Source organism: Acanthopagrus latus, chromosome 7, assembly GCF_904848185.1.
Source record: "Acanthopagrus latus isolate v.2019 chromosome 7, fAcaLat1.1, whole genome shotgun sequence".
Classification (NCBI taxonomy): domain Eukaryota; kingdom Metazoa; phylum Chordata; class Actinopteri; order Spariformes; family Sparidae; genus Acanthopagrus; species Acanthopagrus latus.
The window spans coordinates 28,587,083-28,609,900 of NC_051045.1; the positions used below are offsets into that span (position 1 = coordinate 28,587,083).

At 41.9% G+C, this 22,818-nt stretch overlaps 1 protein-coding gene across 1 annotated transcript in view; it reads left to right on the forward strand.

Moving 5' to 3' along the window:
- Positions 1–22,758, forward strand: part of skia (v-ski avian sarcoma viral oncogene homolog a) — an 85,636-nt gene extending 62,878 nt beyond the window's left edge. The window contains exons 2-7 of the mRNA XM_037104450.1: positions 12,806–12,922; positions 14,366–14,481; positions 14,996–15,294; positions 15,407–15,735; positions 17,512–17,742; positions 18,967–22,758. Of these exons, the coding sequence (XP_036960345.1) occupies positions 12,806–12,922; positions 14,366–14,481; positions 14,996–15,294; positions 15,407–15,735; positions 17,512–17,742; positions 18,967–19,155 (1,281 nt within the window). The 3' untranslated portion in view covers positions 19,156–22,758. The remainder of the gene's footprint in view (positions 1–12,805; positions 12,923–14,365; positions 14,482–14,995; positions 15,295–15,406; positions 15,736–17,511; positions 17,743–18,966) is intronic.
- The last annotated feature ends 60 nt before the right edge of the window (positions 22,759–22,818 follow it).

A 22,818-nucleotide genomic window follows, 5' to 3' on the forward strand; every position in this document is an offset into this window, starting at 1 on the left:
TCACCACCCTTCCCCCTTGTTTTTCCCCTGTCTCTCCACATAATAACACTTGGAGACCACAGCCTGCATCTCAGCAGCCAGCATGTGTAAGAGCTTGTTTCTCCATGTTAGATGATGGGCTCAGCGTGGTGCTCTAATTGACCCGCCATGTCTGCAGATGCATTAGCGTGGCCATTCTTGGCCCACTTAATGCCCAACTACAACAAACACTACCATCAATAGATACAGCTGCCTTTTTATGCACCGTATAGGGAGCCGCTGTCTGCATGTGAGGACCCAGTGTATTCAGTGGTTTGTCTAAAAAGCAGGCAGGCCCAGGCACCAGGGCCTGGCAGACAACAGCCTGGTCAGGAGATTGGTAGTGACTAGACATGGTGTCTGAAACAGCTGATAGCCTGACCTAATCCTACCCCACAGACAGGAAGGAAAAGGAGTGTAGCCTCTGGCCATCTAAGCTGTGGTCTCTGAAAGAGGAGAAGTTGTTTTTTTACAGTGAGGGTTTAGTCACTAGACAAGCACTTGGAAGACTGGAAACAACAGTGTTAAAGAGATGTGTAAGTTCTGCTCACATTCATCCATTTATCAGATCTTATAATTTTGGATTAAAGCTGATTATAAAGTGTATCATGACTTGATTTAAATGGACTTGCATATAGCGCTTTTCGAGTCTAATGACCACTCAAAGCACTTTACAGTACTTCCCACATTCACCCATTCACACACACACACGCACACACTGATGGCAGAGGCATCAGCAATTTGGGGTTCAGTATCTTGCTCAGCTTAGCCCAGCCCAGGGGAGCTGAGATTCAAATCTGTGACCTTCCGATCGCTAGATGACCCGCTAAACCCCTGAGCTACAGCTGCCTTCATTAAATTCAGATATCTTAAAAAACAAATCTAAAATTGACCCTGCTTGCCGAGGGTCAAAATGCACAGGGCTCGGCCATTTCTCACTCACTTTCACTGAAGGAGAGGGGATCCCGTCTGGTGTCAATCCATGAAATGGTCCTACCACATCCTGCACCAATCGCCTGATCCAGCACCTCTCACCAGATCGTGGTTGAGTCAGATTGCATTCATTGTATGGAGTTGAACTGTTTGGAGTGTTGGATTTTCTAAATGATTTACTAATTTCTACTCCCCCCATTCATTATGTTTACAGTTAACGCAAACTGTACACACACTGACTGGGTAATCTCATACATTTATTCATTCATTCTGAGCCAGTGACCTCCCTTATTTACTGTGGCTCAGCACTCCTCCAGGTGCTTATGTTGATGGGAGTGGGATGTGGTTAGGAGAGGACCCTTACAGTCTCACACATTGTTGGATTCACACCTTTCATGATCCTCGAAAGCATCATATTACCTTCATTCTGTCGAGTGCTGGAGGCTTGTTTATGTTATTCACGATCTATATACAGTTACTGAGACACAGTGGACCGCTCCATCTGCAAATGATCTCAAGAGATTTTCATTTATATTGTAGCTGTATGCTGGAGGCAAAAATGAACTCTATAAGCCCAGGATGCTTCCCATTCCGTTGCACTATAGACCTTGTTAATTCTACACTTTTTGTGTGTATTTGATGAGCTGTCACTATCTTTTATATCCTCAATATGCAGTATTGATTACAGTCCTGAATACCTGTTTGAATAGTCCTTTAATAATTAAGGACTTTTATGTACAACAGGTTGTGTTTTAAGGTGGAGTACTTATGTCACTCAGGAATAGGTTTTTGAATAACATGGAAAAGAAAGTATTCCTCATAACTGGTGTATTCAGTGAAGGACAGTTCTTGTCAGCTAGCAACATTTCCAATAACTTTTTGAATGGTCTTGACATGCCTGTGTAGTAAATCAGACCAAATTACTTCCATCACTGCTGATACTTTGACGTCATTTGGTGTGTCCCAGCCCGAAGAAAAGACGCCAATACTGAGGTTTATATAAAGTCTAAGAAATTATAATAGACTTTTCATTATTTATGATTCATTTGAGCTATAGTCAAAATGTGGTGTTGGACAATGGTTGTGATTGTGGGAAACACTACGTCGCACTCAGCAGATAATTCCTATACTGCCTGTAGGTTTCAATGTCTCCCATGAATCAGTATCTTTATCAACCCCCCTACTCACCCCTCCCAGCTATAGGTGTCAGTGAGATTGAGACAGAAAGGGCAAGGGAGAGGTTAAGACTGTAATTGGTGGTCTGTCCCAGTCCATGGTAGTGGAGGGCTCCTGGGATGAAGCTTTAGCAGCCGTAATGATGCCTGTAAAATGAGAGGGGATTTGACTGTGAGCCCCCACTTTTGCTTAAATCCCTCTCATCCTCCTTTCTGAGAGGGGTATCCATGCACAGTAAGCGGCATGAGCAAGAACACGCCATGCGCTCGCAGTGTGGTAAACCATTATTGGCCATTTTTCTGTCCCCTTTTAGGAGGTTTACCCCCTAAATGCAACAGACTTTTGTTGTAGATGTAATAGAGGAACACAACAAATTCTGCATGTCATATTCCTCCTGGTGGAAGAGAGTGTGTTCGAAGGATGTGGGGCAGGGAGGGTGTCTTCTGTTTTGTTTTGGCTGTCCATCTCAGTGGTGTTAAGAAGGGTTGAGAGTTTGTTTTAGGTGCTAGGTTATGATTTATCATTATGGGATGGAGACTGTCTCTGCAGCTTCACTCTGCTGCTGGGAGCTCCTTTGATGTGTGGGAGTAGGCGGGTTTGCTTTTTGTTTTTGGTGTGTTTGCATTTGTGTGTAAGTTAGTGTGACTTTGAACAAATGTGCAAACACACACATGTGTGTGTTTGCACAGCGCTCTTGGCTAGGTTGTCACATGTTAAGGCATGTGCAGCAGTCTGCACTGGGGTACCCGAAGTGCCTGTTTGTGTTCCATTGCCCCATAAGTAATACTTTGTAATCAAACTGCCAGTGTGTGTGTGCATGTGTGTGCAAGTTTGCCCCCTCCCTCCATGCCAGCTGGCAGCAGCATCCATGCCAAACACCCCCACCCCCCCAGTGCTATTCATGTATTTGCTCAGCCATGCGACTTAACCCTTTCACAAGCAACCTCAACCTTAGGGCACGTTACACGGCAAGCAGAAATATGCCCTATGCCCTGCATTCCCTGATGCTACACTCAAACACACACATAGACGGACACACTCCTCCCGTCATTACCCATAATTCATATCTGGCCTCCTTTAAAACAGGGCAGCTTTTACACTGATGCAAGGAAAAGAACCATCAGCAGATTCCTCCTCACTGCAGCCTCCCCACAGCCCTCATCCAACCAGAAATGCTATAGAATGCAGGAATTTTAATTTCTCTTCTGCTATTCCGCAGTTGAGATGCCAATTAAAATCCACACAGTTTGTTAACCGTAAGGATTATACAGAGCAAACTATATGATTTTTAACTAATGATAACCACAAGAGGTTCAATATAGAATTGATATTGGCCTTAAACACTACTACCAAGTTCATACACTGTGCTTCCAGCCCATCTGTCATGTTATCACACGCAGCTAAAGACTCAAAACCCCAGGCTGCTGCAGTGAGGCCAGGCCTCTGTACATGGGACGCCCCTTCTACCAGCTGAGCTAATGGGCACCCCATCTGTCTAGCATGTTAAATGTTAGCATCTGATCCCTTTTTAAAAACAGCAAAAGCCAAGGAAGGGATGGAAAATGAAAAGCTATGGAAAAGTCCAGCTGTATTTACTTCCCCTCCCCCATCTCCATCTTGCATTTTTGAGCTTTCCATCACCTCAGTGGGCCAATCCCTGGCTCTCTCTGGCTGAGAAGAGCTGCTCTCTCATCATTCCCACGAAAAGAGTTGCCAAAGCAAATTTGGCGAGAGGAAATGGAGACCCTGCTCCCTTCTTATAACTCCCAATCTCTTCCCTTTCCTTCTCTTTTGCTGTGTGTCTGGGTTTGTTTTGTTTGTGTGTGTGTTTTGTGCGCTTGTGTGCGTGTGTGTGTATTCATAGCTGTTCTGCACAGCCTCTAGGCAGCAATGGGAAGGTTTGTGGCACAAAAGAAGTCATCCCCTCTTTAAGACCTTTTGTTTTAAGGGGAGAATCTATGTCTTTATGATACACAAGAAAACTATTTTGTATTTGATAGTTAGTTCTGATAGATAGTCCATGTAAAGATCACAATAAAGGCATTTTTACAATCATTTGAATTATTCATTACATATAAAAAGAGGAGACCATAGGAATAATAGCCGATCAACTGCTAGAAACAATTATCAAATGTAAATGTTGAAATAAAGAAAGGTGACAGAGGATGAAATGTATTGTGCACAGATCAGCAGTATCAATACAAGCTGTTTTTGGCTTTTTGTCTTCTTTTAAGAAGCAGGAGAATGTAGAAGCTTCCCTCCTAAAGGGATAAATGATGTGCAGTTTGTGGGAGAGATGGTACAGACGGGTACTGCTGCCCCCCTGTCTGTATATAGGTACCTGAGCAACACATGCATATGCACACGGTCTTCAACAGTTTTTTCCCTGGCAGGTGTCCTTGCCTTTAAGCCCTAATACTGTTCTTCAACAAGCTTAACAAGTTAATACTTGCTTTTTATTATTCCAAACTTGCAGTGAATAAACACAGTTACTTATGTGCTGAGCAAAGGAGAAATTACTCTTCGCTAGATCAAAGTGAATATTAGATGAGGTCATTTAAAGTGTAGTCAGCAAACCAGTTCATCTTGAAGTCAGAACTGCGCCAGAGCAAGGCTGAAAAGCAGAGTCTTGAATAATAAGATGAATCTGATCTTTTGCAGTACAGTGCTGCAATAATTTGACTGCAACTATGTAAAGTGTTTTTGCTATTTACTTCATTGAAGACAGAGGCCCTATTGTTCTCTGTGACTCCTCAGCCAAGGAGACGGTGGTGGGATAAACTAGTTGCCAAAATTGGAGCCCTGCGTGTGTGTGTAACCCACAAACACACAGTCGAGGAATCTCACTCGAGTGAGCAGCCGCGGCGCTCGCTGTATTTTTATCTTGTATGTTCATCTGGGTGTTGAACTGCACACACACATTCACTTACAAAGCTACAAGGAGAGGAGTAAGAGTAAGGAGTAAGTCAGTAATGTCTGGATGAGAAATGAGTATGGAATGGTAATAAAGATTCAGCTCTCCAGACAAAACGGCTCATAACATGTTCGTAACTATTGAGCTTGTAGCAGACAGAAAAGCTGCTCAAACCTCAGGGGGAAGCCAAAGCACGCCACACAGCTCGTTTGTTTGCTCCAATGAATTCAACCTTGAACCTGTGTTTCCCAGGTCAGCCTCTCTTTTGCATAAACAGTAGAACGGCATGTTGTCTGACACCTGTTTGTTTTCTAGCCTGTGTGGGGTTTTTGTGGCTGATGCTAAGCCCTTACTTTGCCTCCAGGAAGGGCCCCTCCCTTTTCACCACTTTGGGCCCCTCAGCAAGACATGCAGGGAGGCCAAAGTCAGGTCACAGGCAGGGTGTGGCTCCCTTCACTCTTCTGAGTGAAGAAAGAGCAAACAAAACAGGTTGTTTGCTCTTTCATCTCGGCCTAGTCTGGGGGGATGTTGGGTTAGGCACCTTGTTCAGCACCATGTTTGTCTCTGACAGATGTGCAGTCTTGACACTGAGCTACATTGTTTGGTCAAAGCTGAAAAGAATTCTAGCTAAAGGGAGAGGAAACAATGATTGGTGGCATTTTCAAAAGAACCCAATTAAAGATGTATTTTAGCAATTTTTAATATGGCATTGGATATCAGTGTAAGTGTTGTTACATTAAATAGGTAAGATATGTTTCTAAACCATTCTTTTATTAACATCCTGACTCAAGGCCCACTTTGACAGCTTTCATGGGTGTCCATGCATCTAGAAGTGAAAATTCTCAATAGTGTGTGACAGGGATGACAGGTTGTTGCAGTTCATTTGACAAAAAGATGGGTTATTGCAGAAAATAAGCTCTGTGGCAAACACAAGTTTATGATACAGTTTATGTTTTGTTCAGCAACATAATCCTCACAGATGAACAGCACTTTTATTCTTACTGATTCACACTGATCCAGATTTATCAAAGTTATCATTAGGTACCTTTATTTGAGTGAGATTGTACACTTTGTTCACCCATGCTTCTGGAAGTTTCTGCCTAACTTATTTAACTTATTTTCTTTCTCTGCAATTGGAATCTTGCTTGTTTGTTGAGGACATCCTGTAATCTATGACACAGGAAATGCACTCAGACAGATAGACGAATAGATTGGGGTAGGGTGTGTGGAGTAGACGGCAAGAGGAGGGAGTGGCAGAAAGTGAAACAAGGTGTCTGCATGGTTCTTGCATCAGAACTTTCCGAAGATGAGTTTTACTTGAGGTGAAGCTCATCTTATGAAAGTTTTTCTACCAAAGTTTCTGTCTTGACATTTAAAAAAAATCAAACTAAAACTTGAAATAGAAAATAAACAGGGTTGAGCAAAAACAGCGATTTTGATGCTATCCTAAAGTTGCCCGTAGCACTCCCAATGAAAATGATTTTAAACCGAAAATGAAATTACAGTAAATCTTCAAAGTGGCTCTTTTGTCGTAATAATGCTTTTACACCAAGGTTTGACTTGGGTACATTCACAAAGAAGGTTGCATTCTGGCCAGAGTTTCACTTGAAGGCTCTACTCAGTTTGACTCAGCGTAGCTACTGAAACAGCTGAAAGCAAACATGACAAAACAGTTAAACACAGCAGATTTTTGAAAGGACAAACAGGCTAAGATATTCAGCCAGAAGCTGCAAAAGTACTGAGAGCACAGACTTAAAACTGTCTTTCTCTTTGGTTTCCTGCACAGAAATGAGTTGAGTATTGATTTTAGGTGTAGAGCTTGGCTGTTACAGGTCAGCCACAGTTAAAAAACGTCCACTTAGTTCAACTCAGCACAATAAAACTTGTGCAGGAAAAGGAAATCAGCTCGATTTGACTTGCTGCTGCCAAAAGTGCTACAATTGTCTACCTTACCTCTACCCATCTTTTTTTGGCAGACTCTTCCAATCAACAATTTTCAACTTCAACTAAACTACTTGGATGGAGTTTGCTCAGTAGAAGAGAACACCTCTTTGAACTCCCTCCTGACACACTCAGTTGCAGCGCATTGTGACCTTTACTTCCTTCACTTGCAAACAGAAACAAACCCTTTGAATCTGTTACAAAATAAGAATAAAGAACCCAGTATGTCTCCAAAAAGCACGGCTGACTCGGAACATTTCCTGCATTCCTTCAAGGTTTTTTCTTAACAGCTGTGCTTCCTCAAATTCTCTAAGGGTCCTTTAAACAATTTTAGTATTTTCCGCAACTTGGCGAGGAAACATTATTGAGCTGTCTGAAGGTCAACACTGTGAAAATGTAAACAGTTTTGGAAGTTTAATTTCCCCAGTTGTCTAGCAGCTTTCTATAATATGTGTACCTGCAGACTTCTCTTCAGATAGAAGTTCTTGAGGAAATATATCTTGACTTAGATCTTCCTGCTCTAGTCCCCATTCTTTTGAATGTCCATGTAATGAAAGACTTTTTTTTTGTATTTTTTTTCTCTCCATAAATTTAGAGTTATTGCAGATGTATGAGAACAGTGTGATGCAAATAAACTTTCTAAAAGACTATCATAGAGCAAAAAAAAAGAGCTTTTCCACTTAAGTGCAAGCCTTAAGATAAGCTTTCCTGTGTATTGTTTGAAAAAGGCTTTTGTCTCACTGTGACAAACACTACTGGCCTGCAGACAGAGGAAGTGCTCTGAAACTGAGGGTTTTAAGAGGCACAGACAGTCGTCAACCGAGAAGACTGTTGTCACTCCACCCATCCTGTCTCTGCTCAAACACACACACACACACACACACACACACACACACACACACACACACACACACACACACACACACACACACACACACACACACAGCCATACTACCAGACATACATGCCTGCATCCTCTTCCCCAGACACGTGCTTACACATGAGCCCTTGCATGGGGCCCCTATGGCAGCTGAGACGAGCCTGCCACTCTCACTATTTCCACATATGCTGCCCCATGACTTGAGGCTTTGTGAGTTTCTCATGCAGGAGTTATTCCTAGCCGCCATGTGTGAAGTAGGGGGCTGTAAATTAGCATTTGACAGATATGCGCTTCAAAGGTTCTGCACTGATATTTTGTGCCATTGATTGACTAGTATCCCAAAAGAACAAGCTCTTAAGTTGTCATTCTATTGCATGGTGAGGCTTACTTGACTAAATTCTACTTGCTTCTTATTTTCTTACACTGTGGATACAACCTGGCACCTCATAGTTATTTTGGCATCGTCATTGGCCCGAGGTTCCAAGTGAGCTGAGCCAATACTGAAAAGTGATGTGAAAAACTCTGCAGACCACTAATGAGTAGAAGACACAGGTCATGCTTCTTACCTGAATGACCCATTAGGTTGACTGACAGTGACTCCGTCAGTGTCGGTTGTCATTTAATCTCTGTCTCTAGACCAAAGTGAAGCTGCTGTGTATTGTTTCCATACTGCTGGGAAAACTAAGAGGGTGTGGTGCTTCTAGCAACCTAAAATGAGGGGGTGCTATCTGCAGTGGAAAGTAAATACAGTAAAATACCCAATACAGAAAGTGAAGAGATCATAGAGCACTGCAACTCTTGACTAAAGTCATGTATATACAAAAAGAAAAGTATTATTTCACTTTTAACAAAGGCCAGTGTCACCTCTGAGATATCAGTGTAATACTAGTTCATTGATATTGTGGGGATTGTGTTCTCAGTGTGAGGTGTTAGAGCTGAGAACATAGACGGTGCAGTCTGGGCATGTCTAACACACACCTCAGCTAATGGGAAAGCCTTATTTTAGAAGTGTGACATCCTGTCTATGCTGCGTAATCCACACCAGATCATAAAGGGAGTGGACACACACACACACACACACACACACACACACACACACACACACACACACACACACACACACACACACACACACACACACACTTTGAAGATAGCCCATGTCTGTCACCTCCTGTAAGTCAGGGACTTATCAGGAGAGCACTGTCAGGTTTCCAAGTGTCTCACTCAGTGCGTTTACATGCACAGTTTAGTCGGATTACAGCCATAGTTCGACTATGCTGTTCAATCAGACAACTGCAATTGTCCGAATTTACATGCCGCTGAGAAAATCAAATTACTGGCCGAAGCATGTCATACCATAGTACGATAGGTGGCGCTATAGTCATTTCAACTAGTGGTAACAGAGTTACCTCCGGCTGACCTCTTTACGTCACCAGCTGCCTCGGCATTCTATAGATATGTCGTACGAAGAGCGAGGAGAAGTTACATATTTGTACATTTTGTGTATGGTGTACATGATCATTACATAAACTAGATGCATAATGGCGCTCTTGCTTGCGGTGATTTCGGAGGAAAGCCGCCGCCGCCCTTCGCCTTCCAGCTCACTGACCGGAAAAAAGTCCAGAGCCTGCGCAGAACGCAAAATCCGATCCGATCTGATGGAACATATATATGCAGGAGTAATGCGACTATCAATCTAATAATCTTCGTGTGTTAATCCGACTATGAGAAATCCGATCCGGTCTGATTTTAATCAGACTAAGGTGTATACATGCATCTTAAGAATCCGATCATAGTCAGACTAACCCAGTAATTCGGTTTTCTTGAGTGTCATGTAAACACAGTGCCTGTCATCTCTCATTGCCCTCAGCCAGGTCTGAGTGTATGTTTGAGTGTGCACATGTATGTCCATTAGAGGAGGATTTCTCATATTTTCATGTCACACTCCCTGACCCACAGACTCCTATTTGATAATAATCCCAGGAACACATGTAAGAAGATATCGTGCAGCCCTAATGAGATCATTTCTAGTGAAGCAAATTATAGTGAAATTACTCTACTATGTTTTTTCACTGGATCACCTAAAAGCAACCCAGCAGACCTGCTACCTAGGACATCACAAAGCCATTTTTTTTCAAATAGGAATTCCCAGCCTGGCTGTCTGTTGGCCTCATTTGTCATAGTCCCACTGTTCAGTAATCTAGACATGCAGATTTCTCCCTGCCTCGAGCCCCCACCGCTTAGCCTCACAAGCTCAGCTGCCAATTGTTGACCCCCCCCCATGCTCTCTTCCGTCCAAGATTACCAGGGCCGGATCTCACCCTGATGGAAAGCCGCAGCGTTGGCAACCGGTAATCCACGAGACGTGGACTGGCACGTGGCACAGAGACTTTGCCCAGAGGCTACACTGTGTGTGTGTGTGTGTGTGTGTGTGTGTGTGTGTGTGTGTGATCAGTCACTCTCTGGGCTGAACCACGAGTGCTAGCCTCTTGCCTCTAGCCCCGCTTTGCTGCCCTGATATGTAGGACATATCTCTTTATCTCTAAATAACCCACAAATCTACCAATCACAGCCAGGGCTGTGCTGCACTATTGTAGTCCCTGTCCTCTGTGCTAGATACAACCACCTCAACACTTTCACCCCTGAAATTCACCGGACTCTAAAATAGTTTCAACAATAAATCCATTTAATGAGGTGTCTGTGATAGAGATGTGTGTGGACATTTTCCCCTTTATTTCATGAAACATAAGCCTTAAAGTAATTAGAAGCAACTGAACTGAAAATGAAATAACAGCTTAGTGTTGACACTTATTATTCAGATACATTCAATTCACTAAGGGGTAGACACACATTCTTCCTTACTTGGAGCTCTTTATAGAAATATTGCTCCTCAAAAAGAGTTGTACTGCCACACCAGAAAAACATAAATATTGTTGGTTCATGGATGCACCCTAATGTTGTTATGGAAAGTCATTTAAAAATCATGGAGTTATACATCAGTGCTGTGGTGGATCGAGGACAGCCGTCACATCGGCAGTCCTCGGTGGTATCTGTTCGTCTAGCCGCGCTACTTTCCTGTGAGAGCGGCTCTGATTACACAGACATGTGGCATAGCATGACACACTGCCAGCATGAGCGAGAGAGGCAGAGAGACTGAGAGAGAGAGAATCTAACCCCATTACAAATGACCACCAGTTGACACTACGAAGGGCTGTGTGTGTGTGTGTGTGTGTGTGTGTGTGTGTGTGTGTGTGTGTGTGTGTGTGTGTGTGTGTGTGTGTGTGTGTGTGTGTGTGTGTGTGTGTGTGTGTGTGTGGCGTCTTCTGCCCACTCTTGCACACTGATGCGGATTCCTGAGGGAGGTCCTTGGACAGAAAATAAGTGAGAGTGCACCATGAAGTGAAGCAGGAAAGTACAGTGAGAGAGAACTGTATGAGTGAATACATCCCCTCCAGAAATATTGACAGTCTGACAGAGCCAGCCCAGATCTGCATTACATGTGTGACCTCCTCTCCAACACATGACCTCTGAAAACTGAAAAAGAGTGAAATACACACAACATGTATGATACTTTCACTGCTGTATGAAGAGGCTTAGAGATAGTTTTGTCAGTAAAAACTGAAATTGTGATACAAAAAGGATCATGCCTACCAGCAGGGAATCATATGGCAGTGGCAATATCTATCAAAATAATAGCAACATGCTAACATATCATAAAGATAATGATAACATATCATGCAGCCCTGTATACAAATATTACATACTTAACAAAATGTTGTTTTAGAGGTGTATTTTCTCCTTAAGATGAACTGTTTTTACTTTGTGTTTTTCTCCCTTTTCCACTACAAGCCCACATTAGGCCCATACAAAATAGTACAGTATATTCTCACTTCGATTATTATTTTCCTGCTGTGTTTCATGAGCTGTTTAGTCTGTCTTCCACCAGCTTTCGCTTTATAAATGACTAAGATTAGATTCAAGAGTGTGTCTTTGTGTGTGTGTCTGTGTGTGTGGCAGCTAGTGACAGCCACAGCTTGAACAGGCTGAGGTCATAGCCGCTAAGCCAGCCAAATGGGGGAAAGAGAAACAAACCCTTACTTGTCTGTCTGTATGGGTGTTTCTGAGTGTATAATACACACACACACACACACACACACACACACACACACACACACACACACACACACACACACATACATACACACTGCCCCAGTCACCTCTAACCACGAGCAAATACACCTAGCTGTATTGGTTTCTGTGTGTGACAAGTGTGTGCCAAAGCCTGGACTGAGTGTGTGCGTACAAGTGCAGCTTGGCAACCCTAAAGCAGCGTCCCACCACTATACAGTGATACACACAAAGTCAACACCAGACTGTCATTTAAACACACTCATTCCTCCAGCTATCAGACACCTCTGCTGGCACTCACCTACCAGGCTTCTTTACACACGCACACACACAAACACACACACACACACACAGTTATCAGTTTGTCTATCAGATGCATTCTCAGTTCACTGACATTTTAGTGTGACAGCTCTTAGTGGTGCAGTTACATCACATGGGAAAAATAATAATCGACTTGGATGTGTTTGCACATTCCAACTAGAGCTGTCCCAAACGATTATTTTTCAAACGATTAATCTAGCGATTATTTTTTCGATTAGTCGAATAAGGTAAGGTGCACTGTTTAAAATGGCTGGGCAATTTTGTTAAAAAATGAAAGCATTAAAATAAATACAATGCTTTTAATAATTAATTTGTAATTTGAAGTTTGTTCTTGAGAAGGAAAAACATTTGTTTGAAGTCGTAATAAAGTTTGGTGTGAAAAAATCAGAGATTCAATTTTTAGGCCATATTGCCCAGGCCTAGCTGCCATGTTTCACTTGTATAAGCTTTCTTGCATCTTAAAGCCTAAAACAAATGTACTTCTCTACTTCCAGGTGTCTGATCCCATCCCGATCAAAAAGTCCAAACATGAAGACTACCCATCGCAATCCCCACTGGCCGACAAAGAGAAACAGCACGACTGGCTACAGTCCCTGTCTGCCTCCAATAAGGTTAGTGTCACTAAGATGTCACAGGAAGGAGATGTTGTCTTTGATAATGATGTATGGTGCTTGAGATGAGATGTCATGTAATACTATCCAGAAGTTTTTGGATGAGGCTTGTGCTTAAATTTAGATTTGGCCAGCGGTGCTAACAGAGGGTGTAACTGTAGATGCCACAAGCCCCAAGGATTCACTTACTGAGATGGAGCTGTGATTGAGAGAGCAGTGTAACAGAATATAACCAAAATATAATGATGGATATACCCTGTGAAGATCAATATTCCTTAAAAAAATCTGCCATGGAGATATGGTGAGAATGTACAGTAGGTATACTTTAACTCTTCATGGAAGAATTGCAACATTCACTGCAACCTAATGCACTCTGTAACACTACAATTATTATTATACCATAGGATACCATATATAATAATGATCAGAAATAAAGCCCAGAAACATTCAATGATCTAAATTTGCTTTATATGAATATCCCATTGTTTCTTTTGTGAAGCCTCCCTTTACTGGACCATATCCAATGTCAAAGTTGTAACAGGGCTGGGCAATATATACCATATATATCCTTATCATGACGGGTGACCAGGGTGGCAAATTTTAAGCAATTTCTTCTGGCAACAGTCAGCTGCCTTAACAATTGATAATGTATTTGTGCTCAACTTTTACTTTGGGTTAAACCCTCGAAGACAATTAATTGATTAATGATTCATCATAAACATGGGAATATGTGTTATCTTATTTTTTAATGTAATTATGATGATAAAACATAAGAGTTTGTTGGCTGTTCTACTTGTTCTAATACTTATCTGTACCCACTTAGTCATTATACCCACATTACTGGTGACTGTTTTTGAAAATTCTCATTGTGTTAATTTTGGAGAAGGTTGTGTTATCCCCGCATTATTGTCACAATATTGATATTGAGGTATTCGGTAAAATATGATCTATGGAGTCTGTCGCACTAGTCCTAGCATGTATGAATTGCTGTCAAGGAGATTTCAAAATATTGAGGGCTATATATATATCATGCACAAGAAAAACCTTAAAAAATGTCAATATCATGTCCTTAACGCAGCTTAATTCATGATATAAGAGGCAAAAATAATTGCATCTCTCCATGAATATCTAGCTCCTAAGACCTGGCGACAGATTAGGCAGGTTGAAGGAAAGCAGGTGTCGAAATCTTTAATTATATAACAAATTAAGTCAGTACGCTGAAATTATGGGTTAGCGTTAGACTAACACTACACTAGGTCTGGGTATCAAACCGCAATACTTTCCCCTCAAAAATGTGTCTATAATACAAAGTATCATAACTGTAAGCCTCAAAATGTATACAACAATGGAGAAACTGCTGTTGAGCTCCCAGGATGGATCCCATCTGTAAATGACTATGAATTTATTTGTTGTGTTTAAAGTATTACCACTGTCTTTTTTTAGGGGCTTAACTGCATTCAACCCAGGCAGAGGCCATCAGCTTTCAGACCCTGGTCTCCCCACATCTCTGCTGGTGATAAGGAGCCCTCCAGCCACCCCCTGGCCCTGCTGAGAGACAGGTGAGCTTAGTACACCGCAGGACAGCTGCATCTATATTGGAAGACACTTTCACTAGACTCACTTAAAAAGAAATGAATAATAAACAATGAAATATCTGGGTTGTGAGAGATGACAGCCATTTTGTTCAGCTGGATCTGATGAGCTCCCAGCAGCTCTCTCCCTTGTCTGGGTAGGCTGGTGTCAGAGGAGTCAAGTCTGACTGTACCACTGCCTCCCACACGACGCCCATTCACACACATTTAACACACACACATGCTGTGGGCATCCACTTGGCATGGTGATGCCAGTGCAGGCTGCACCATATCACAGTTGATCTGGCCCAGTTCCTCTTAAAGTGGGAGGAAAGAGCTGCGGGCTCTTTATTAGAATGTTTCACTACTCTTGTTGGCATTGGCTGTTAAAATGGGATCATACAATATGGTGCTGGCTATGTTACTTACATGCAGAACAGAAGTAAGTTTGTTGTAAGTAAACATCATGACACACAGTTAAAATGTCTGATTTTCCTCTTAGCTTCTACAACTACAAGAGCCTGGAGAAAGCAGTTGCCCCCAATGTCGCCCTCACACCGCTGCCCCTGGTAAAGGTTGGTCCCATGTCCCCTTCAGTACCCAGCACCTCCCACCCAAGTGCTGGTGAACCCCCAGGTGAGGGTGCCAACTCCAGGCCACGCAAGAGAAGAGCCACAGAGGAGCTCCCACCCCCAACGCCAGAGGCCCCCTGCCCTCCATCCTCAGCTGCCAGCAAGCCACCACCACCTCAGGAAGACAAAGACTCTGAGGTGGAAATCGAAGTTGAGAGCCGTGATGATTGTAAGCAAAGAACGCAATAAAAGGCTCAACTAGCCAGCTAATTTTTACCCAGATTTGACTAGATTAACTAACTCACATTACACCGTCTTGTGCCTGTGCTCTCTCCCACCAGTCACCTCGTCCCTGTCCTCCCTATCGTCACCATCTTTCACTTCGTCCAGCAGCTCAGCCAAGGACTTGAGCTCGCCGTGCGCCCATGGGCCCATCTGCACTGTAACGTCAGCCGAGGGCACCACACCTGCAGCAGCAACCGTCGCAGCCCCCGTGACCCCTCCAGAACTGGGTCTGGAATCAGAGCTGGAGAGCCTGAGACAGGCACTGGAGAGCGGACTGGACTCCAAAGAGTCAAAGGAAAAGTTTCTGCACGAGATTGTTAAAATGAGAGTGAAGCAGGAAGAGAAGTTGGGTTCTGCCCTGCAGGCCAAACGCAGCCTCCAGCAGGTACGGTTCCATCCATATCACTGTAAGAATAGCATTAAATGTTTGGAATTATGCTTCTTTGTCATCTGTCCCTCTATTGAATGAGAACATGACACTAGTTTCATATTAGTGCTCAAGTTAAGGACCAAGATACGTCCAAGACAAGTTAATCCGGCACAGCTTGGATACAAAGGGAAGATTCTAACCTAGCTCCAGTTAGATTGACAAAATACAACTTCCAACAGCTCCAAAGCCAACTTTGAGAGCAACTTTGAGATGTGCACTTAAATCAAGCCACAAACCTGACCTTAACTTGACAGGTCTGATGCTTAACTTACTTGAAACTTGACCTGACTTGAGTCTTGAATAAAAACAAAGTCTTAATTTTGACCAAGTAAGATGTGAGATCCTCAAAATTCCCAGCAATTCAAGGAAAACAAACAAAAATGATAATAATAATGATAATATTAACAACATATTGCTAACGGTCTAATGCATTGAGAGACCAGATATCCACATATAGAAGCAAACAGCTTGGAACTACCTGCTTTAAATGAACCTTGGTGTTATTCAAGGCCACCAACCATTCAGATGTTTCAGCTGTGATTGTCTGTTTGGCAAATAATTAAACAGGACACATTAGAGTTATACAAACAATGACTTATGAGTAAGTTTCCTATGTCGCCCATAGTAACGGCCTGATATCCCTGGATAGCCATCAGTATTTTGACCTATAGCCGTGGTGATTAAATGTCTCACACTGATATGCTATATTTACATAGCATGTGATTTCATTGAAGTGAACACAGCACTGTCGACTGAGAGAATGGGATTTCCCAGCCCAGGCTGCCCATGATACCTCATACAAACCCTCAGCTTCCCCCAACGTTCTTGAACTTTTTCAAAGTTGACACACTGAGGAAATTACTTGAGCTTAGGCATCCAAATGCAGAAGTGGATTAGAAGTCATTATCACTGTCCGCAGAGCTTAGCATGAGTTGGCAAGTGATAACAGTGAGAGCGGATGTTGCTGGGAAGGGAAAGGCCAGACTTCCATTTTTATTTTTGGTCTTGGAACGAGAACAAAAAAAGTGCAGACGAAGTAGTCTGTGTGGGTGAGCAACACAAAATGCTTCCTGAGCAGAGAACAGCATTCCACTTTCACTTTCCAGATCCAACCATCCTGCAAGCCACTTTAATACAGCACTCTGATATAACTTCTTCTGTGTTTCTTGAACTAACTCTCACCTTGATGGTGCTGAAAGAGTTCTTATGTAAAGCCCCTGTACAGTAAAGGGTGTGATGGGGATTGTTTCCTTTCACTCGTTTTGTAGGAAACCAACAAAGCTTGATGACAGACATGTTTGTCCCAACTGCTATGTTCCCATGGGTAGACTATGGGCGTGATACCGCAACACATACACACACACACACATACACACACACACACACACACACACACACACACACACACACACACACACACACACACACACTCTTTCAGTGATTCTGAGGAAGGAAACCTTTCTTCTGTCAGCCCACACATTGCCCTAACCCCTGACTTGGTTCAGTGTCAACACTGACATGGACACTGCAGCCTACTGTAACAAGTCCCTGATCTCAGGTGTCAACAGCTCAGAGACAGTAAAACAACCATGTGACGGATGTATTCACAGCAGTTGCAGAAGCACTACAGGATACTGCATTTGCTCAGTAGTAGATTTAAACTGTTAAAGATGGAGTTTTCTGTGTCAGTACCTCTCTTTGATGCTAACTTCTATGATTTTATTTTCATAGGAGTTGGAATTCTTGAGAGTGGCCAAAAAGGAGAAGCTACGGGAGGCAACCGAAGCGAAGCGAAACCTGAGGAAGGAAATCGAGCGTCTGCGAGCCGAAAGCGAGAAGAAGATGAAGGAAGCCAACGAATCCCGGATTCGTTTGAAGCGGGAACTTGAGCAGGCCCGACAGCTGAGGGTCTGTGATAAAGGATGTGAGGCCGGACGTCTTCGTGCAAAATACTCTGCACAGGTCAGTTTTACATGTTGATGTAGTTTGTAAAGGGTTTCAAGAAACTCTCACACTTTGAATGCCAAATTTTTAAAGTTGAAACTTTGATAATCTCTTGATGATACTTTGGAGAAACGTGGGACAAAAATGAAGCCAAACCAAGCCATACGTGTATACAGACATTACCAGTCCAATGTGATACAAATTAAATCTAGACCATTATGTCAACACCCTCAGGGTAATTGCAGTGTTTTAGAGTTTCACAGTCTCGAAAACTATCAAGTTCGGCCGAGAGCAGGCAACAAAAGAACACATTTCCTCTTTCCCAGTCAAAAATAAATGGGTGTAGCCCCACGTATGATAAGTCCCCCACTGAAAGGAAACAGGAAGAGACGTCTACTTCCCTCAGGCACCATGGGAAATGCAGATTAGACAAAACAAGAGGGAGGTCATGCTCTCCAGCTGTGTCTACCCCGCAGAGACTGCAGTCATTTGGAGGGCTGTCATTAAGGGAGACATTTATGTAGCTGCAGCTTAGGCTTGGACAAGAAAAATGGCAACTTTTCAGAAGCTTTCAGCCGATCCTATAACATTAAAGATATTACATTTTCTTTATTAATGACTATGTTCCTGGTAGTTAGATTGACATAAGCCAAGCTTGCAATTCTTAGCTTTTTTACAGAGTAAAACAATAGTTCAGTGGTCACACAATTGTATTCAAATTGGATTGGATTTGCTAGAATGTGTTTCAGCCTTCATCAAAGACAAGGAAGAGAATGGTATCATTTAACTGGCAAATCCAGAAATCAACTTAGCATTAACATGAGGATGTAGCCACTGATTTGTGGGTTGGTCCTCAGACACATGCTTGACTTGATTCAGTTTGACTCAAGACGTGAGACCGGTGCGTTTCCACCACAACAGGGCTACGTGCTCGGCAGGTGTGAGGGGGAAAGGACACTGTGCGTTAACAAGGCATTAACAAGGCAACCATTTAAGATTTTGTCTACTTTACCTTCACTGAGAAACACAATGTCAGTTTTTCCACAGTTGGAACCCTGAGACACTGCTTTAGAATAGTGTGTAGGGCTGTACTCTGTAGCATATAAACAGGCATATGAATGAAATAGTTCCATGAACAGTCGTGTTAGCAGCTCAGCTGTTTACAAAAGGCTCCATGGTTGGACCAATAGCTCCAGACTGTCCTGTAGTCAGATCTGTTCAGCCGTTTCCTGTGTTTTCCAGATCGAAGACCTCCAGATGAAGCTGCAGCATGCTGAGGCCGACCGCGAGCAGCTCCGAGCTGACCTGCTGCAAGAACGGGAGGCCAGGGAGCACCTGGAGAGGGTGGTGAAGGAGCTACAGCAGCAACTCTGGCCCAAATCCAACAGTGAGAAGGAGGGGACGCTTAAGGACACGCCAGCGGACAAGTAACCCAGCAGCCAATCCTCACCGTCAAAACCCGACATCACCATGATCCCCAACATCTTACACACAACTCAGACCATAAACATTCTCAGGAGTCCTGGGCCGACCACACTGCACCACTGTCCATCACGTTCTCTGCCCGACACAGAAAAATAAAAGACTCGATCTCTGACCAGAGAGAAGAAAATCAAATAAGTGGTTTCCCTGGAGAATGGCTGGGAGCAGTAAGGAGACATGTTGCTAAACCAAGCACTGACTTGCAACTTCCAAACTCACAGAACTGAAAACTGGATCACAGGACTGAAATAAAAACATATTGCACAAAATGCATTTATACCTGGATTTACTCCAACAAGATAACAGGGTGAGACTTTGGGACAGATGTCTCTGATAATAAATACTGAACGATGATGATATCGCAGCTAAACAGCAGTTGGGAGGTGTTATAGTGGTGTGGCCACGTGGTCAGGTCTCACATGTAACACCTAAAGGTCTCCACCCAGATCCCTTGCCATGACAAAGATGGAGGATTTTGAACACATCATAAGCTATTTAAGAGACTACATAGCGATATGTAAAAAAAAAAAAAAAAAGAAAAGTTTTCTTTGTGCTATTGGACTTTGAAAATATAAAAGATACAAATAAATTAGAAGAACAAAACAAGCAAATGAACTCTCCACAGTGCCACCGTGGCTTTGTTGGTTTTTCAGGAGGCCATTGCAGTCCACTGAGCGGAAACCATCGAGCTCGAAGTTCAAGCCACCTGTCTTTTCTTTATGTTGTTGTTTTATAAAATCACTTATTTCTCATTTCTAAACACAGTGGGTGGGCTTCAGTTGATCTTTTTCTCTCTTTGGATTGGGAATTGGAAATAGGAACATGCTGTGTTAAAGTCACCTTTTCAGTGAGCTCTTGTTTGGGATGATACCCAACAATCAGCATCCCAATGTTGCTCACACACACACACACACACACACACACACACACACACACACACACACACACACACATACACAAACACACACACACACAGGGGCTGCCATATGTTAAGCATTGGGGTCAAAACCCTGAAGTTTTTGTCTTCTAAAGATGAAATACTCCGGATGTGTGTGGCCTTGTTTTTTCTCATCTTGTCACGTTTTGAGTGATGAAAGCAGGTATGTTTTAACTCCATGTATGAAATCACAGTGGGCTGGATGGGTCACCCTTGGCAAGAACCACAAAATGTTCATTTTAATTAAATTAAGGTATGTAAATATAAATATATGTTGTTTTTTTTAACTTTACAATAATGAATCGCACTTTGTCATAACAAGATACTGTTATAATGCATTGTACTCCCACTATTGTCTTCAATCTTACTTTGAAAACATCAACTTATACATGATTGCTACCATATAAATCCATTAAGCATTTTGTTGATTATATGCATCTTGATAAATACTGTTGTTCTGTTTTCTTAAGACAAAGTATTGTAAATAAAGAGAAAGAAAAAAAGGCTCCACCTGTTGCTTGCTGATGCACTCTGGGATTGTTAGAAAGTTTTGGGCAACGCATTTTCCTGTTTTTGTAAAATAATTGACACAGAAGTCACCAGAGTACCTGGTTACTGTTCATAATCAATTTGACAAATCTTGGTTAACAACTTGCTTCAGTAATTGTTCCAGGAGCCAGAACAAACAGTCACATTTTTGAGGAATAAAATCCACTTTTATTCCAAAGGCAGAGGCCATAACCCTGCTATCACATAGTGGGTACAATGCTATCATGATGTACATTGTGTTAATGCTATTTTCCTTTGGTTGTTGATGTTGTTTTAAATGTGGAGATATTTTATTGCTCGTCTGTTATGTTCACTTTCTTCAATAGAAAACTCATTTTCTTTATGCATGAAAATTAAGATACATGAACTTTGCCATACATATAGTCAGTTATTGGGCATTGATACTGTACATGTAAGGGTTTTTATTGTGTTATGCAATATAAAGCAATTTGTCTTATTTAGAAGAGGTAAAAGAGTCAAGAAAGCAACACACAGTATGTTGTTCCTAAGAAAATAAAGACTTCACACTGGCAAAAAAACAAAACACAGCAAAAAAAAAAAAAAAAAGACAATTTTTGTAAATGCAATGCTGGACAACCTCAAGTGCCTAGAGGAGGGCAAAAGGTTTCCAGAATAGGAAAACTGATGATGAAGCTGTTGGGGCTGGGCCTCTCATCAACTTCCTTTCCTTTTTAAATTTAAGGCACACACACACACACACACATCAGTATTCCAAATACCAACCAGTTTACAAACTTTTTTTCTTTTTCAATGCAGAGAACAATTGAACAAATGCTAGATGCTTAAGGCTTTTGTTTCTAAATAAGTGTTTTTTTTTCTTCATTTGATATCAACGATATGCATGTTAAACCAATTTTTATAGAAGACCTTGAAAAGCCACTTGCTTTCGGCGAATTGTTACTTTGGGTTGTATATAAAGACTTAACTGTTTATTCCCACTTTGTCGACTTGTCCTGAGGCAGACATGTCGAGGAGAATAAAGAGGGCATTATGGTAAAAGCCCCTGTCTTATCTAACATTGCTGATGTTGCTCAGAGAACGACACTGCGTCTGCAGCTTTGGCAGAACTAAAATTGGTACATTTTGTAGTTGTTTTTACACTCTAAAGAGTTGATAGCCTATGTGTACTTCACTTGACTTGTGGTTTTTCTACAAAAGAAAGGAGACAAAACAACATTGGCTCTTCACTCTCCCACACGAAATGAAAAAAAAGCTGTTGGACAAAGTCTTGTTTTCTAAAGAGGAATCATTTTGCTAAATAATGGACAGTAAAGCAGCAATAACAGTCCATATTAAAAGACGAATACTAGCCATTGTGAAGATTTGAATAAGAATTTACAAATGTAAATATTTTTTTTCCATTTACGATATTGTATAATATATGTACATGGTGTTTCCTTTTTCAAAAAGAAATCTTTTCTTACAATAGCCGTCTTGTTTTTGTTGTTTTTTTTTAATTTGTGTTTTAACTGAGATGTTTCAAAAATGCAGTGCGTAAGAGAATATACCCTTCATAAACATGTTAATCAATTTCTTTTCTTTTTTTTTTTTTACTGTAGACTCTTTATAATGAATGACTTTTTTCACCAGTTCATATATATTTTTAACAGCGTGTTCAGTATCAGATAGCAAACCTGCAGTATGATGGGTCCTACACACACACACTGACTACTCCACCTTGCAGATTGTTTCCCCTTCATCCTCATGTATCTTTTTAGCCCTGTGCTGCTGCTAATACTATGTAAACCTTACAAGTCTAGACATATTTTTTATGTAAGAGGTAAACGTAAGCTTTCCCATTTATTAATGCCACATATACAGTATGAATCAAAGCTTTGCGTATTCATCTTGTTTCCCTCATCGTTTCACGCCTTTTTCCTCATCCCTCCTACAACAACACCCCTACCTTTCTCTCACGACACGGACTATATTGTAAAGTAAAGGACTTTATGAGATTATGTTTGAAAATAGCTATGCTTATATACTACAGTGACTGAATGTACAGTGTATAGATGCATTACCAGAAATAAAGTTGTTTGTCCAGATTGAATGACCCAGTTTCCTATTTTTGCTGCCTGTGTGGTAAACAATAGAATATTGCAGAG